Source organism: Lutjanus erythropterus, chromosome 19 (genome assembly GCF_056507025.1).
Source record: "Lutjanus erythropterus isolate fLutEry1 chromosome 19, fLutEry1.hap2, whole genome shotgun sequence".
NCBI lineage: Eukaryota > Metazoa > Chordata > Actinopteri > Lutjaniformes > Lutjanidae > Lutjanus > Lutjanus erythropterus.
In genome coordinates this window covers 23,767,797-23,785,262 of record NC_139335.1, presented here as the reverse complement: position 1 = coordinate 23,785,262, position 17,466 = coordinate 23,767,797, and the positions used below count along the sequence as shown (strand labels likewise).

General features: G+C 38.5%; 1 protein-coding gene across 1 annotated transcript; it reads right to left on the bottom strand.

Annotated features, from left to right (window-relative positions):
• Positions 1-3,775: 3,775 nt before the first annotated feature.
• Positions 3,776-14,905, bottom strand: syngr3a (synaptogyrin 3a). Its single transcript, XM_084744790.1, has 4 exons — positions 14,689-14,905; positions 10,051-10,285; positions 9,093-9,238; positions 3,776-6,364 (listed from the first exon to the last, which is right to left on the bottom strand). Exons 1-4 carry the CDS (start codon positions 14,788-14,790, stop codon positions 6,155-6,157), a joined length of 693 nt encoding a protein of 230 aa, XP_084600916.1. The 5' UTR covers positions 14,791-14,905; the 3' UTR covers positions 3,776-6,154.
• Between the last annotated feature and the right edge of the window lie 2,561 nt (positions 14,906-17,466).

Genomic DNA, 17,466 nt, shown 5'->3' with positions numbered 1-17,466 from the left:
ACTCTGCCTCCGTCTGAATTCCAGCTTCGACACACTGGGCATGTTCACTCTGGGTGTTTGGGAGACACTGGGTACAACCTGTGTACAGTCTGTCCATCTTCTCTCTCAGGACCCTTAGCTTGCACCGCTGCCCACCTGGGTGAGCGTTCGTCCTGCATGTATGTGAGTGTATGTGTCTGAATGAGTGTGTGTATATAGTGTTTGTCGATACATCATACAGCAGCTTACTCTTTTTTTTTTCTGTCCAGCTTCAATAAAGCTGTTTCCGTCAGCACTCTGCATCCCTGTATATTTGTTGGAGATGTGTGAGTGCGTTTGACTTGGCTTTCTTTTAGAGCATGTTTCAGACTAAAGAACAGCTTGTCCAATTGGGGACAAATCCATGTCCCTAACTGGGGGAAAGCACTGACTTTTATTGTAGGGTAAATTAATGCAAGTCCATATGATGGATAGTGCTGTAATTTGTACTGTATGCACAACATTTTCTTTTTTGCTCAATGTTTGGTCCAAATGTCACCAAAATATTTGAAAAAAATACCTGAGACTAGCAGCATGTGATTTTTTTTTTTCATATTTTTCTCATCAACATTTTGACTTTTGTAAGTATTTCAGGTTTAAACAGATAGAAATGCTCCAGTTTTGTGATTGCCTCAACTTGTGGAAACCACATCTCCCCAGCGGTTCCATCTGTAAGTCACCTTCGCTGTGGATCCAAAGTTCAAGGGTTAGAATCCCCATGTGACTTACCAACTTGTTTCTTACAAGCATCAAAATACTCACAATCTGCTTGCACTCTGTTCATTACTGCTTATGGTGTATTTCTTGTTTTATTTTTTGTTGTTTGTTGGTTTTGCATTCAAACCTACTGAACTTATTCAGTTAGCGCTTTTTATATATACTAATATTTTACTTAATTTTGGCTAATAACTGAGATTATGACTGTCCTTAAAGGACTGTAATGCATTCATTTTTAAAGTGATCATCCCAAGTCTTTTCATTGAACAGAATTAACAGAAAAAACCTGCAATAAATTTTTTGTCCACTTCAGGGCAGCACAAACAAACTATGAACACACACTTGCCAGCAGTTGCTTATTTGCAATTACAGAGCAACATAATCATCATTTCATGTTTTTTGCTGCTCGGCAAACGTTAAATCCAGTATTCTCTCTTTAGCTCTGTTTTGGTCTCTACCAGCTCCTCAGGGATATATCTGGTTCTTTAGCTGCTATATGCTCCGTATGTAGTTGTTAAGTGTGCCTCTCTCATGTTTGTGGTGAGTAGGGTGTGTATGCTGGCTTTTTAGAGCTTTTTCATTGAAAACAGCATGCTGCGGCCAAAGATGACACCATGAGAGTGTTGAAAGTGAACCAAAAACTGTATAATTGCAGCCGAACAGCCAAACAATGAACTGAAAGATGCTAAAAAGCTCAGTAAAGCCAAGGGGAGCTGCATACAGGTGATATTTCTATGCAGGTTTATCACTCCAAGCCACCGCTTTCATATTGTCACATTCTTACATTATAAAAAATATTGATTATAACCACTTTAAAGATAATACAAAACTTCACACATGAAAGTCAGGGACAGAAACAGGCAGTCAAAAAAGATGTTTTCTTTTTTATTGGAGTGACGGTCAGACTGCAGTCCAGAGACATTCAGGTAATAGACAGTGACACACATCTCTGTACACAGCGTTTTTACACTGAAGAGGTCAAACACCTTCAGAACAGGAAACTCAGAAGAAACATGTTAAAGGGGTAGCACGCTACAAAATCAATGTTTACTTGTTTATTGGTCGATGGGGGTTCAGTTTTTATTATCAGTATTATGGGGGGAAATATTGTAACATCCATGCAATGTTTTACACTGGAAACCACACAACTGATGGCACCAGCTGTCACTACAAATCATCACCTTTATTATCTCAGTCTAACAAAATGACAGCATGATCACATATAACTTTGATTTCAGTGCCGACGGCACCTTTAAGAGTGGTCAAACAAAGTATTTCCAACAAAGAGTGCATTCTAGTTAATAAATAATCATTATTAATATCATTTTTTAAAATTTCAGTAGTACAGGACAAACCAGACCCTAGACAGCATCACACACAGGTTCCATTTACTTCAATAACGTACTGAATTTTACAATCAACCAATACCACGGTAGTGTACATGGGCCAGAGCACAAAACATAGAGAATGCTTGTATTATTATTTTTATTTACCACACTGACTGAAGAAGAGACTGAAGCACTGAGAACAATAATACAACCTGACCTGACAGTACCCCAAACTACCTAACAGTACCCCAATAGTACCTAAGACCACCACCAAAAACACAGCCTCACCTAACCACGGTTAACAGGTTAGCAGCAGTCCAATAATACCCCAGATTTAAAGGACTATACTGGCAGCTTCTCATAGTTTAGCATACTTGCTCATACTTTACCTTATTACTGACATCTTTCAAAGCATGCCATAATATTTTAAATTTATTTCCTAGACTTAAAGCTACTGCAAGGAACTTTCATATTTTGTTGATTTTCCACTGTCAACACCACAAAATGTGATGTCATAAATAAAAATATCTAAATAAAAATTCCTCCTTTTTCTTTTAACTGGCTAGTCTAGAAGCTAATTGGCTGTAATGCTCATGTAACTTGTAGGTATGGGGCTACAAAATGAAAAACCCACCAAGAATAGTCCTTTTACTGTACCAAACCATATCCCAGGTACCTGAAACCCCACCCACTAACACTCCAGCACCCAGCCATGTTGCACCCCTTTGTCAAACCAAATCAAAGGTTAACACTGCTGCGTTATCCCTCCATTTAGAACATATATCTACTTATCTATGCACTCGCTGACAGAGAGTCTGGGGAATAAAATGTAAAAGAACTATCATGCTCACAGGTAAAATCCTACGCTGGATGATCTTGTCTCTGTTTTATGAGACCGCTTTTAAATTATTTTGATCCTTTTCAGTTCCAGAGTGAGGACAAACAGAATTTGGCCTAATCTGCATTTTGCTTTAAGGTTGCATCTACAATAAGAACTGACTTCTTTACAGCTACACTCATCTGCATTGTTTCTTTGCAAGTCATTACATGTCTTAGCTTATATAACTTTTTTCACTCTAATTATACACTTCTTGGGATTGAAACTGGAACATAGAGCCTGTGCTTTGTGTCAATGTAGCTCAAGGCCCCGGATGATCGGGTCACATTTTGATTTCTTCTTCTACAGTTTAAAGTACATAAAATGTGAGTGTACAGTCAGCATTCTGGTACATTTTCACCCTGGAGCTTTGAGATATGTACACACTGGCGCATGTGACCCACAAGATCATGAGGTTGAGATAACAGCCCTGAAGAAACAAAGTTGTTTGGGTGTGTGGTCGCCACTCTGACAATAAACTGTGACTAACTTAACACTAGCCAGCTGCACTGATGGCTGTCGAATCTCACTTCGCAAAACATCTCAGAGTCAACGTAAGAATTACATAGTATTCAATATATGATGAGTTCTATACAACAATTTCATGCATTATCATGTTTACTTTTAAAAACTGAGAGCCCTGGTTGTCCTTCTGCTGCAGTTCCACATTTGGTCTGCAGAGGGCACTGTATACTCAGGATCAGTTAGAACAGCAGGCAAGGCATTCTACAGGTCAATTATATCACTCTAACATGAAGTTTTATATTTGGCTCTGTTCATCAAAAGAAAAAAAATCTTAGTTTCTTACTCAGTAATTCAGATATCTCGACAGGGACACTGATAATATATTTTATTTTGGGGGAAATGATTCAGTGGTGTAACAGACTTTCTCCTCTGATTTCCTCCTCTGCATTAAAACTTTGACAAACACATATTCAAGAAAATAATTTTTATGCACCACAAGATTTAATCAAGTACACACACACGCACTCACACATTTTCACGCAAGGACCCACGCGTCTCTCATGCACGCCAGCACACGTGCACTTGTACACCTGTTGCACATGGACGCGCTCGCACACTCTCACGCACCAAAACTACAGATTCGCTGATGGCGAGTGTACGTGAACCACGACACAGACACTGCAACACATCGACATGGTTGGCATGGTTACTATTTACATCAGGGCCCTTTTAGTGACCCACATCCACGCAACCCTGTGCCTGTCACCATGGCAACAACTTCTGACCCCCCCTCCCTCCTTCCATGGCAGGATTGCAGGATCAATGAATTAGCCAGCTAGCGATCCTTAACATCCCACAAACAGATTTTTCTTTTGCCTGAGACAGCACTTAATCCTCCCTCTCACTGAATAAAAGCTCTTCTGTCATCCCCTCCCCTGCTTTGTGATTACATAAAATCCTATAGACAGTAACAACAGAGTAGTAACGTGGTAATCAGAAGACAGCAATAAGAACACAGGGCAGTTTGGCAGCTTCCAAAACGTAAACATAAACAGACCTGACTTACCCAGAATCTCCCCAGTTGCCCCACTTTATCCACACGACACTCAACATAGGACACTGTCTCAAATAACACACTGCATACATTCCCTGGCACCATGGACGGATTATGAGCCAACGGGCCCAGGGCACAGACGTCTGAAAACCCCCCCATCCCCTCCTAAAAGCAAGTCTCCAGGACTGAAAGAGACAAAAAACAACTTTAAGTGATGGCCACAAAAACATCTGGTTGTTTTTTTATGTGTCTTTGTGGTCATTTTGAGTTTTTTAGCAATCAGTTTGTGGTCTTTTTATGCCTGTTTGTTATTGTTTTGTGTCTCTTTGTGGTCATTTTACACACAGTTGCAGTCATTTTGTATCCCTCTGATTGGCTGTCCGACAATAAATGTTAAAAGTCATGACAAATAAAGGCTCTGGCCAAGTGGCCGGCCCCTGACCCCCTTTGGCCTGTGCCCAGTAGGTCCATTCAATAATCCATCCATGCCTGACACAGAAATATAATGAAAAGTGATTCACTGTGGATTAAAGTTTCCCCAATGAATCTTACAAGAAAATCAACGGGAAAACTGGCCCTTGTACATGAATCAACCAGAATAATACAGATTCAGCTATCGTGGCAATGTACTCGAGGACTATTTTGCGACACTGTTACATACTAATGACTCCACTACATCAAGGAAGACCATACAGCAAAATACTTGAAAAGATGATATAAAATCTTCTTGACCAGTACTTTTATTTTATTTAAACTGTCAACAAGCTTTTGTGGATGAAACGTTCTCTCAGGATCTGTTCAATATACAGTAACTTTCAATATCTTACAAACTTCACCAGTCAGACCAACAAGTTTTAATTTGGAAATTTGCCTGAGATTTGTTAGTACAATTCAAAGACTAGTATGTAATTTGAGACAGTGCCTACAACTGGTCTAGTCTGATGGTAACTATCCTACCTACAGTACAGTATATACCTTCCTACATAAGAATGTGAGATATTGCACTTGGTCACAGAACATTGTCATTTTTTTTTTTACAGCATGTGGAAATCTACTAAATTAAGTCACTGTCTGAGACACACAGTACAGTATGGCACTTAGTTGATCTCTAAGTTTGGAAACATGCAGATTCAATACACATGATTACTTTTAACTGCAGCAGGGAAAGATGGAGGAAAGACCGAACTGTACTGTAGCTAAAAGAAAAACATTCCCCGTACTGTTTGGCATTAAAGGGGATTTTTGACACTTCAGTGAATGAAAAGAATAAGATGAAGGTGCTCTATGCGAGTGCCTTCTGCACTATTTTTAGTCATCTAATACCGCTTTGAGGTGGAGTCGCTCACTTGTTGATCCCTTCATCTCTTTTCTTTCTTCTTCAAAATAGTGCTAATACTGCAAAGTGGCCCCTTCTTCTACATTTCCTCCTCGTTTTCTTTTTCTCTCATCTGCTCTGATCTGAGGACGCTAGTAGGAAATCGAGTTTGACATACAGGTCTAGAAAAGTGCAGATAAAGCTGGAATGTTAAGGAAGGAAAGGGAAGAGGGGGGAATAAAGAAGGAGAGGCCATTTTTTTTTATTGAAAACTCAGCCCAGATCAACACATAAACAACTGCAGGTAGAACATCACAGGAAGCAATTTTCTATCACTTTCCTCTCCTGACCTTCCTTTTCCACCATCAGGTCTGTCGTGTCTAGTAAATGGGAACCTGGTATGTGGGTGCTGCGTTGTTCTCGGTGAATGGTGGGCTCTGGTAGGTTTCTGTGGTCTCGGTGGTGCCGCCTACAGGTGAATTGGAGGGGTACGGCTGGGTGGGCGCGCCGCCGTCCATGTGCTCCGTGGTGAACAGAGTCATGTCTGTGCCGAGCAGATACTTCTGGACCGCACGCACTGTTAGACCAGCCTGCAAGGAAAAGAGAGGGGAGGCAACAGATGGAAAAGATCAGAAAAAAACAACTCTATGTAGCTTACAGCACCAGTCAGTAAGTAAGTAAGCCTTAAACATGAAAAAAAAAAGTGTTCCCTGCTAGATATTAGTCAGGAAAACGCTTTCAAAAGCAGGATTTTAAAGTAGTTTGTTTTTGTTTCAAGCTGACTTGCCTTGCCTTACAGAAGTAGCTGACATTTGGGGAAATATTCTGATGCGCATTCTGTCGTTTAAATACTGTAAAGCTACAGGTCTGTTTTGCTCAGGTTATCTTAAAGACTGGACACAATCATCTTGTATGGCTCTGGCCAAAAGAATTTATGATAGCAATATTGTGATATCTGTAACAAAGTTTAGGTTAATTTTTTCTATCAATAGAATTAAACTTTAACTTTGTTTATTGTGCATTTTGTCTAATTTTTGGCAAATTAATTACACTCAAAATACAAGTGTAGGCAGAAGGAGAGAGTGTCTGCAACCATAACTTAATTACACTTAATGGTTAGAAATTATTAAAGACCATACAGTATGTTTAAGAGGTGCTGCATTATTTAAACAGTATTTTCAAATGTGGATTATTAGGAGACATTATTAGTACACCCATATTGAGTTAGAGAACTTGGTGAGTTTCACTTCCTGTTTAAGGAGCTGAAACTGTACCACAGCCACTCCATGATGTTTTTCAAGATGGCACCAAGTTTGAAGAAGCTGAGGAGTCAGAGCGAGTAGATTTACCCGGAGCTGCCACTAGCCGTAGGTAAGATACCATGTGTAAACAGTTCCAGCTGTGCACACTGCACACTTGAAAAAATAAAAGCTGCAATATTGCTCTGTGAAATTCCATCATTGGTGTGAAGGACTGTATTGGCTGCTTACAGTTTTAAAAATATTAAAATTGTTTGCATGAAAAGAAAAAGACATCGGGTGTGAAAAGGCCTTTACACTTTGTTTTTTGTATGGACGAACGCAAGGAGATGTAACCTTTACAGGTACTGGCAGGCAGATTTTGTTGTTGTTCCCCCGTTTCCAGTCTTTATGCTATGCTAAGCCAACCTGCTGCTGGCTGTAACTTCATATCTAACAGACAGAATGCAAATAAATGTATTTCCCAAACTGCCAAACCATTCCTTTAAAAAACACTGAGAAAAAAAATAATGAGAATCCATTGACCTCAACCAAAGTGGAGCGTAAATGTTCATACAGCGATGATGGTGGCACTAAACTCTCAAACCTCATGGATAACTATTGAAACTAGGTGCAGCATGAAAATGCCCATGGCAATTAACTCTTTTAGTTAGAAAAGGATTACTGTCAATAGTTTAGGACACGGATGAATTATCAAAGGGGCCGACCAGACACCGGCACAGGGGCCCGACTGGTCAGGGTGCCTCTAATCCAGAGCCTCTGTTTGAAGTGTTATTAGCTCTGCTCTTTGGAAAGTCAGATTGATCAGGCAAAAGTGGGGATGTCCTGATCATAGTTCAATATAAAGATGGTGAGATATTAAAATTACTTCACTGTATAAATAAATTTAAATCAGGTGCAGTTTTAAACCGAAAGCGGCCATTTAAAGTTATGGTTGACCTTCCAGATGTGGTTGAAAAATATGTCAAACAAAACCCTAAAAATACTGGAGGTGTGTTTTACTTTTGCTGTTTGGCAGAAAGGGACTTTTCATTTATCTGTACCCGGAAGTCCATCGTCTCATAAACTGTCAGTGGTTTTGGTGATACTGGAAATTTATTCAACAGCTGCGAGTAAAAACCTGAGGAGAATGAGTGAAACATTTCTGTAGTGTGGTGAAGAAAAGTTTCAGTGCATACGATCATGTGTTTTTCGTCTGTTGGTTGGTTAAAAGCTGGTACAATCAGTCTGCAAAGTATGCACCAATTAACAATACCCCTAACCCAAACAAATGCCTACTGAATCTTTCTAGACCTGAAAGTTCTAATATGCAACATTTGCGACTGCCCCTAACTAAAGATTGTCCTAGTCGAACAGTAGTAGTTAGTTAAAGCCAACTAATCGCATGTTTTTGATATTAATTAAATTATTTAATATAATGGCAGCTGTAGTACAGTTGGCAGTAGTGCATAGTGACTGCAGTGTTACAAGAGAAAAGGTGGCCTCAGGTGGCAAGGCGCAGCTCTCAAATAGAATTTGAGGTGTTTTTTCTTATGTGACAAACAGATAAATGAAAACTTAATCGACTAAGATTCTTGACACCAACTATTATTATATGTTAGACATACGTTTTAAACTTTGTTCACTTGTGTAATTACATTATCCTATACGTTTCCAACAATGTTCAAATGCAGAGAAATCTGTAAAGTCTGTTCAATTCTGTATTCAAGATAAGCTTAGCTGCTAGTTGCTATAATTTACGTTGGATACACCAGAGAGTGAGGAAGGAAGTATGCTGACATGACTAAACGTGACTTGAATAAAACTTTAATATTACCTCATCATGAACATTATTTCTGCCTGTCAGTCACAGGAACAGTCACGTCAGATAAAATTTCATCAGTTATGGTGGTTGTTATATTGGGCATTTCAGTATAAGTATAATGTCACTGTCCTAGAAATCATGCAGTCTGAGTAAACTACAGTCAGTGTTACTATAATGAACACTTCACATTGTTGTGTGTGTGTGTGTGTATGTCTGCATCTGCATGTTTTTGTGTGTGTAGTTGCATGTTCTCACCCAGGTGATTATGGAAAAGAAAGAGAAAGCGATTGCAGCCCGGGCTGCGTCTGCCCCCTGGTTGAGTGGCAGCTCGTCAGGCGTGGTCCGAGACCACTGATTGGCCAGGAAGCAAAAGCTTACAAAGTACAGGAAGGTCCAGAAACCTGCGAGAAACCAATGGAACAATAACACTTTACAACAGTAAAAAAAAAAAAGGTAATTTCCAAGTTAAACTTACACATGAAACAGCAGGTGCAGGTGTTGATTCCTCAAATCCTGACCCAGTTCTCTGTTCCCTTCAGAAGTTAAAAAAAACTCTGATATTTTGTCTACCTTTTATGTAACTTTACAGGTTTCATTTCTCTTGATGTCTTGTGGTAAGAAAGCAGTTACATGAGACAAGTAAGCATGCCTAGTTGGGTGACATTTTTGTCATTTTGAGGAAACCCAGCCTTTTGAATCCTGTCTTTCAACCTGATCAAGCATTAAGAGATACTTTGCAGTATTTGAAGAGGCGTTGTATGAGGTACTTATCAGAAGTCAGTGTATTACCTACAGTAGATACCATTCAATACACCCAATTTGGAGAAGCAGAGAGGAGTATTGTGTAGGAAGCTAAGATCTGGACAGGCTCAGCAGCAAAATGTATTTTAGCCACATCCTTTTACATACACTGACTATTGATAAGTACCTCATACAACCCGACTTCAGATAATCTGAAATACCTATTTAATAAGGACATTGTTTGGGGTTTGTCTCTCTCTTTCTCTCATTTTAAAAGGAAATTCACACCTGTCAAAATCTCTTAGTGTTTGACAAATCAAGGACTAACTATGAAATATCCAAAGTGCAAATGTTGTGACTTTTCATTCATGTAAAGTTGTAAGAATTGTGTCATAACTGGAAATAAGACATATTTCTGTCAACTCTGTTTGCTTGTGTGCTCAAATATGGCTGGACTTGACTGCCTCCTCACCCGAGAAGCCGATCTCCAGCATTATAGCTTTCTTCCTGTCTTTGACAGAGCTGATGGAGGAGAACTTGTAGTCGAGCAGGAAGAAGAAGGAGCACGCCAGCAGGCCCACCAGTCCCACGAACACACCGTAGTTGCAGGCATCTGCATTCTTGTTGAAGACACAGTGGAGACGCTCGCTGCCCATGTTAACATAACCCTCGTTCACGATGGAGGCAAAGACCACCAGAGAAAAAATCTGGAGGAGGAGGAGAGGGAGAAGATGAAGAAAGTGAGAGACGAGGAGGAGGAGATGGAATAAGGAAGAAAGAAACGTATCAACATATCTCCCTTTAACAAACACACACAAACGTTGGTGCAAGCTCACTGGAAACAGGCTCGTGGCAGCAGCACTATTTGTGCACGTCTATTTGAGCGTTCTCAGACCAAAGGCATTAACCTAATTTCCTCTCTTTGCCTCTGATGGACTGAAGAGGTGGATGCTTCACTTACCCTCAAGAATCACATCGTCCTGAGGCGGTGTGTACACCCAAAGAGGAAATGTGATAAAGGCTGCTATAGCTTTTTTTTTTTTTTTTTTTTTTTGATGAATAACACCCTCCTTTTGGTCTGATCTGTAATTAATTCTTTAAACAATAAAGGCCACTTGGGCTTTGGTGTTGTTAATTCTTTGAGGACACAAAGGCCAAATGTCAGGGCAGCAAGCCCATCAAATAAAACCATGATTTTAACTCCACAGAACTGATGAATTTACCTTGAAACTATGGATGATTTTATTTGAAATGGATGAATGAAATAGATTTTACTTTAAAAAGACCTAAATAAATTTAAAAATGTATTTAATTCACTTTTTAAAATTATTATTTCCAAATTACTAATACTTTTACAAACTCATGACTAAAAACTTCACACACACAGACATAATCAGAGTCACTGAACTCATTTGAAGATGGGGACGGGACTTAGTTGACTTATTGTTTGCAACAACAGCTACTTGCTATTTACACCCTGGGTGCAAATAACACTGTCGGCCACAGACCCCTGGGTGCTTGTCTCTGCCATGCTAGGCTATATACACCTAGATGAAAATAGCCACATTGGTTATTCTACCCCAGGTGCAAATAGCTTCTGCCTCATTTAAATCAACAACACTATATTAGTTTACACATATACAAAACAACAGACATTGGTACTAATACATATAAATGTTGCCATTGATTCAACAGAAATTAAAAACAAAATTATTTAAACATCAATTGAAATAGCACTTTTATATCATTTTAAAAATATTCCTGACTGCCAAATGGGCACCAATCAGTATAAATGTTCGCACTGAAGAACATAAACTTAAACAAGTTGAACAACAATCACCACTTTCATTATTTTTCCATACTTTCCTCCACTTGGATTTCTCTGTGTTATAAATGACATATCTATTAGGGCTAGAACAGAGTTTCTGTTCAAATTTGTGTGGGGTCGTGTCATATAATGCCTGTACTATTTCTTCCTACCTCTGTTCTGGACTCACACTGACACCGATCAGCTGACTAACACTCGGTGGCAGAATAGGGCCATGTGACACAGACACGCAGACAGACATGCACTCACACTTGGGGGTTTGGGTCATATGACGGTGGAGGGACACACAATGGGATAATGCCGGGTCCACATTTTAAACTAATCACATGTGCGGATATAATCTGAATAGATACACTCCCTTTTGCTTTTAGTGAATCAGCACGATAAAGCTGCTTATATGTATCGAAGTACTGCATCTCCAAATGGAAACCTTCACTAATTAATTTGCATATGACAGCACGTGTACACTTATTCTGACATTGTTATACTTTATCAATCTGGGATATTTTCCTCATCTCTAATGTCATTTTACTCACTTTCCTCATTTACTTCATACCTATACTTCTCACAGTCAGCTGTAAAATGTATTGGATTTTCTGTATGTAAAGTTGCAGAGAGCAACTGAAGAACCAGTATGAATCCCCACAGTGCACAGACAAAGAGCACTTACATACAATTTTATGATAGCGGACCTTTTCCACGGCGGCCATATTGATAGGAAATAATAGGGTAAACACAGGTGTTACCAATGATACTAATTAGTGGAGCAGAGCTTTTTCAGTGAGCCAACATGCACAATAGCAGCAGCCTGACTCTGTTTGACCTGAATGGAGCAGAAACATAATTATCATTATGTGTCATTGGTAACACCTGTGTTTGTCCTGCTATTTCAGGTCAAAATAGTGGCTGTGAAAAGGCTCCATTGTACTTTGCTTGATTATTTCCATTTTATGCTACTTTATGTTTCTGACCCAAAGGTGGGGAACCGCTAGATTAAACTACCTAAAAGAATATATTTTATTAAAAGCTGCAACAGTAAAATGGTTCTTAGGCAATGTTGCATCAATAATAACAATCAATTAATGTCATATATATTAATATTTCAGTAACATTAATCTGCATAAAAAGTACATGTATTTTTGATAGTACATTTTGCTGATAGTTTTGCACTTGAGTTTAACTTGTGATGGAGTATTTTTTTACAATATTGTCTTGGTACTTTTATTCTTTAAAGGATCTGAATACTTCTTCCACGTCTGCAGGTGAATATCAAAACTTTAAAAGTAAACTAAACTGATTTAACTTAAAAGGTTATTGCCTTAAAGTTTTAGGTTGACTGAATTTGACGAGACAAGTTGAGGTAATTTAATAATTTTAATACAAGGCTTCAGAGACACTGACGAACATTACAAATAAACTTCATTTCACTACACATTTTCTCACAGCTGCAGCTGCTCCTGATGGAGCTACTTTGTTCCATCACCGACACAAACACAATATCTGAAACTGTTCCAAATGAATTTATACAAATTTTAAGTGTAATTCAATACTAACCTTCATCATGGTTCACAGTGTTTTCATTACTGTGAGAGCAAGCAGCCTGATTTATCTTAAAGTAAGTTGGAGAAACACAGTAAGGTTTCATCATAATGTTTCCTTCAAACTATAAAAAAGGCATTATGAAAGTCTTTACCCTTAAACAATGCATGCTGGGAAGTCGGCTATGCTGATCATGTTTCTGTGGAAACTTGATTTAATGAGATGACTGAACTCTGTACGTACATTTATTCAACTCATCATTTCAAGTGAAAAGTTAGAAGCTTAAAACTTCTGAAGTGTTCTGAAAATAAACAACAAAGTTTAATTAACTTACAAAATAAAAAAAATAAAACTCGTGTATTTACTTGAAGTTAAAGAGAAAAGATTAGTTGATTCCACTAAATCCCTGTAGGATTTCTTACAGTGAAGATTTGATCTTGCATGATCCACATTTGGATGATTTTCAGCTACGATGGGAAAATGGACAATTAAACCTTAAACCTCATTAACTCATTTTGTTTCAGCCGTTAATCGATTATTAATCAATTATTAAACGATTTGCCCACTATTTTGAGAACCGATAAATCGTTTGAGTAATTTTTAAAGAAAAAGGTCAAAATTCTCTCATTCAGACTTCTTTAAATGTGACTATTTTCTGGTTTCTTGACTCCTTCTTGACAGGAATATCTCCGAGTTGTGAGCAAAGCAAGACATTTGAGGACATCACGTTGGGCTTTGGGAAACATTTTTCACCATTTCCAGACCAATCAACTAATCGATTTATCAATTAAATAATCGACAGATGAATGGACGATAAAAATTATCCTTAGTTGCAGCCCTGTGCTGAAGCCATTTTTTTTCACAGGGCTCAGTAGTAAATCCTGTCTAACCTCTGGTCCACATTTGATATGTGCACAGTAAATATTATACACCCATACGTATGAAACCAGAGACTCGTTATAAGATGACATTACTGGAAAGCTCCCTCCTCGGTGCGAATCAGAAATCCCTACGCTGGCAAAGAAGACCTTCTCTGTGTCACCCAAAGGTGATGCGTTACATCAAACGTCAGGGCACGACGTTTCTCCGTGGCCCTGCGTGCGTAATGATGACCGCCGACCAATCACAGGTGGGATGACGGACGACGACCGTTTAGGGTAAATCAGCAAAATCATTAGCTGGATTGGTAATAGAAACGAAGAAGGTGTGTGTGGTAGATAATAATGTTGTATTTTAGATTTGTATATGTATTTAAAATAATAATAGTAGTCATGAACATCAGGAATGAGGAGGCTGGGGAATGAAAAGGTTATGGATCTGTCTTCCTCATTTTCTATACAATCCGGGCCCGGTCTACTGCACATCTTAGGCCCTATTTATAAATCAATTATAAAGCCAGATATTTAAAATGAGGATAGGTTAGTTCTACCCCAGAAAAAAAAAACATCTGTAATGAGATCATTTTCATGGTCAGGGTGTCACAGAGCCACCAGGCCCTGGTTACACCCTGTACGCTACATTTCTACATAAATACACTCCGACAGAAACATTCAAATCTGTGGTTTCCATTCACACACACCCTGCTTATCAATTATGGCTGGATTTCTGGGCTCTATATTTGCAGTGAGAACACGTCACGGGTCTCGCGCAGCAACGACAACAGAGAGGACCCCCCCCACCACACACACACATTCACACACACACACGCAAACAGCAGTGCTGGAAAAACCCGCTCTGTCTCACCCAGGACAGCACTCTGAGGATGGTCTGCGGCTGTTTGGCGAAAGTGATCGGGTCGATGGTGGACCCGGTTCGGCCCGCTCCGTACGATCCCACTCCGTCCATCTTCTGTGGCTCTCTGTCTCTCTGTGCGCTCCTGGCGGCTCCACGCTCCCGGTCCACGGCACGATGATGCTGCTGCTCTCTGCTGTAGGGACGGGTCTGGCGCGCACCCGGAGGCGCGCGGGCACGGCGCGCGTGGGGAGCGTGCGCGGACCGACGTGCCCGCGCGCAGTGATAATAAGCCATTTATACAGAGTTTAATATTATCATGCCAATCTGAAATTGTGAACATTAGCTGGAGGAGGGCTTAGCTTTCATCCTACAAGTACTGTATCTGAAACCAAGATGAGGAAGTACATTTACATAAAATATACCCTGCTAACTGTTTTACAGTTTGAAAATATTAATGTCTCATATTCCTTTTGTGATCACAATGAAGAAACAATGTCTCATCTATTTTTTATTGTGAAATATCCAGAAAATGGAAAGATCTGGAGTCTCGTCTTTTTTTTACATGTTAACACTATCAACTGTTTTAATCTCATAGATATTGTTTGATAATATGTGATAATCCGGAGAATTTCTACATGCAATTCTTTTATTCACTAACATAAATTCTGCAGATCACGTCCTAAGGCTGTACACTTTCTTATAGAACTAAATTCTCTATTAAAATCATTTACTTTAATTTAAAACAAAAAGAGTAATGAATTATTGAAATGTTTCCCCTGATACCTCGATTTAAATGTTTGCTACACCCCTGTACTTTCCCTCGTCTTATTCCTCATTTATTGCCTTATATATTACATTTTATATTAATATAAAAATAAACTAATTAATTTAATTAAAACATACTATTTATTTTATAGTCTTTTATATCCATATTATATTTTATATAAATTCATCATTTATAATTAATTCAAGTGCTATGTCATGATATTATCATGTCAATATAAATATTTTTGCAGGAGATCAAACAAAGTAACAAACTCACTTGTTCAGAGACAAAAAAAAAAAAAAAAAAAGCACAGAAGTACAATTAAAGGATTTTCCCTTATTTCAGGATGTCTCACATATATCAGTTGAAATGAATCTGTGACAAAAAGCACTGAAAACAGGACTTTGGAATAAAAATGCTCCTGTGGCTCAACAGGAGTTTCAAGCATAATTGAGCATAATTTAAAAAATAATTTAAATATTTTTAAAAAATCGATTAAATCAAATTTTTCTTTCCAAAAAGGACCAGTCTTCTCCATTTTCTTAAAGCTAACTTAAACATCATAAAACCAACCTAATAAAGTGATATAAGCTACAAGCCACAGGAGTAGGGCAGCAACTCCCTATTGTTTTCATTATTGATTAATCTGCCAAATAGAATCACAATTTATTGATAAATCATTCAGACTATGAGCTAGATTCTCAAACTGGTACAAGTACCTCTACTGGTACTCAAGCTCCCTCCAGTGGTACACTAACCAGTCTCCAAAAAACTTAAAAATGACATAAATTTACATACAAAGAAATAATCAGAATTCTACAAAATTTCAAATGAAAATATATTTGCTGAAATGTAATCTAAAAAGTCTTGTCTTTTCTGTGATATTTTAGTTTTAATATCAGGCGGATGTGTTTGTTCATGCATGTAACATGTGCATACATCATCCATGATTAGCTACAAGATAAATATTGTCTCACTGTGAAGTGAGTGTGGCTTTCTGAGTGTGTTCTTCCTGAAACAAAAAAAACACAGCGAACATGCCGTCTCTGTCTCCAGTGGCAGAAAGCTGGATATGTGACTGTAGACAACAATATACTGAGTACAACATCCTGCCTGAACTGTTATTAACATCGCTGAGTTATGAAGTGTGACATGGAGAAAAGTCTCATGATGATGCCGCTGTGCCAAATACCACAACACAGTATAGTCACAAGTCACTTATCATGGGATATTATTTATCAATAACCGTGGCCTCAACAATGAGCATTTAGCTGAACACTAAACCGTCTCAACTCAAATTAAAAGAACAAGACTTGACTGCCCAGTGCATGTGCTCTGAATACTAATATAATATTAGAACAATTCTGCTAAATAGTGAAAAAGTCTACACACACACACACACATACACACACACACACACACACTGTATATGAGATTAAAGCTGGTCATGCACACTATCTGCTGCTCAGGAGGGAATATTTCAGTAATAAAGTAGTCCTGTACTCTGGTGTTGTAAAAACATGAACTGGGTTAAGAAAATGACAGAAGGTGCCGTTACATGAAATCATGCACACATGGATCACACCAGCAGAGGTCAGTCACGTCTTTAAAATTCAATATTTTAGCAGTCATGTTAATCAGAGGAGAGACACATAAATATATTGGAAATGAATTGGAAATTAAAACTAGTTGTGGATGAAATGGTCTCAATTTAATACTGATGCCTCTATACGACCTACATACATCGATGAGACCATCACTGAGAAGATCTGTGATTTCTGTAAAGTTATTCTTAATGGCTGCCACCGGGTCAGAATCTCCATGAAATCGGATGAAATAAGTTGGTTTCACAGGCAAAGATAAAGTGAATAGTATGTTAGCCAGTCAAAAAGAAGCACAGAATATACATTTTATTTTTGGTCTTATATTTTGTGGTTATTACAGTGGAAACACTACTGCTTTTGTTGCTGCCAAAATCAACAAAATATAAAAGTTCCTTATAGTAGCTTTAATATTTTTAT

What these genes read in the sequence shown, in the direction of transcription:
- syngr3a (XM_084744790.1), bottom strand. Translation starts at nt 14,790, where the DNA reads ATGGACGGAGTGGGATCGTACGGAGCGGGCCGAACCGGGTCCACCATC. An exon ending in TCCTCAGAGTGCTGTCCTGG is followed by an intron (nt 10,286 to 14,688) that starts GTGAGACAGAGC and finishes CTCCTCCTCCAG; the next exon opens with ATTTTTTCTCTGGTGGTCTT. An exon ending in GCTGGAGATCGGCTTCTCGG is followed by an intron (nt 9,239 to 10,050) that starts GTGAGGAGGCAG and finishes GGTTTCTCGCAG; the next exon opens with GTTTCTGGACCTTCCTGTAC.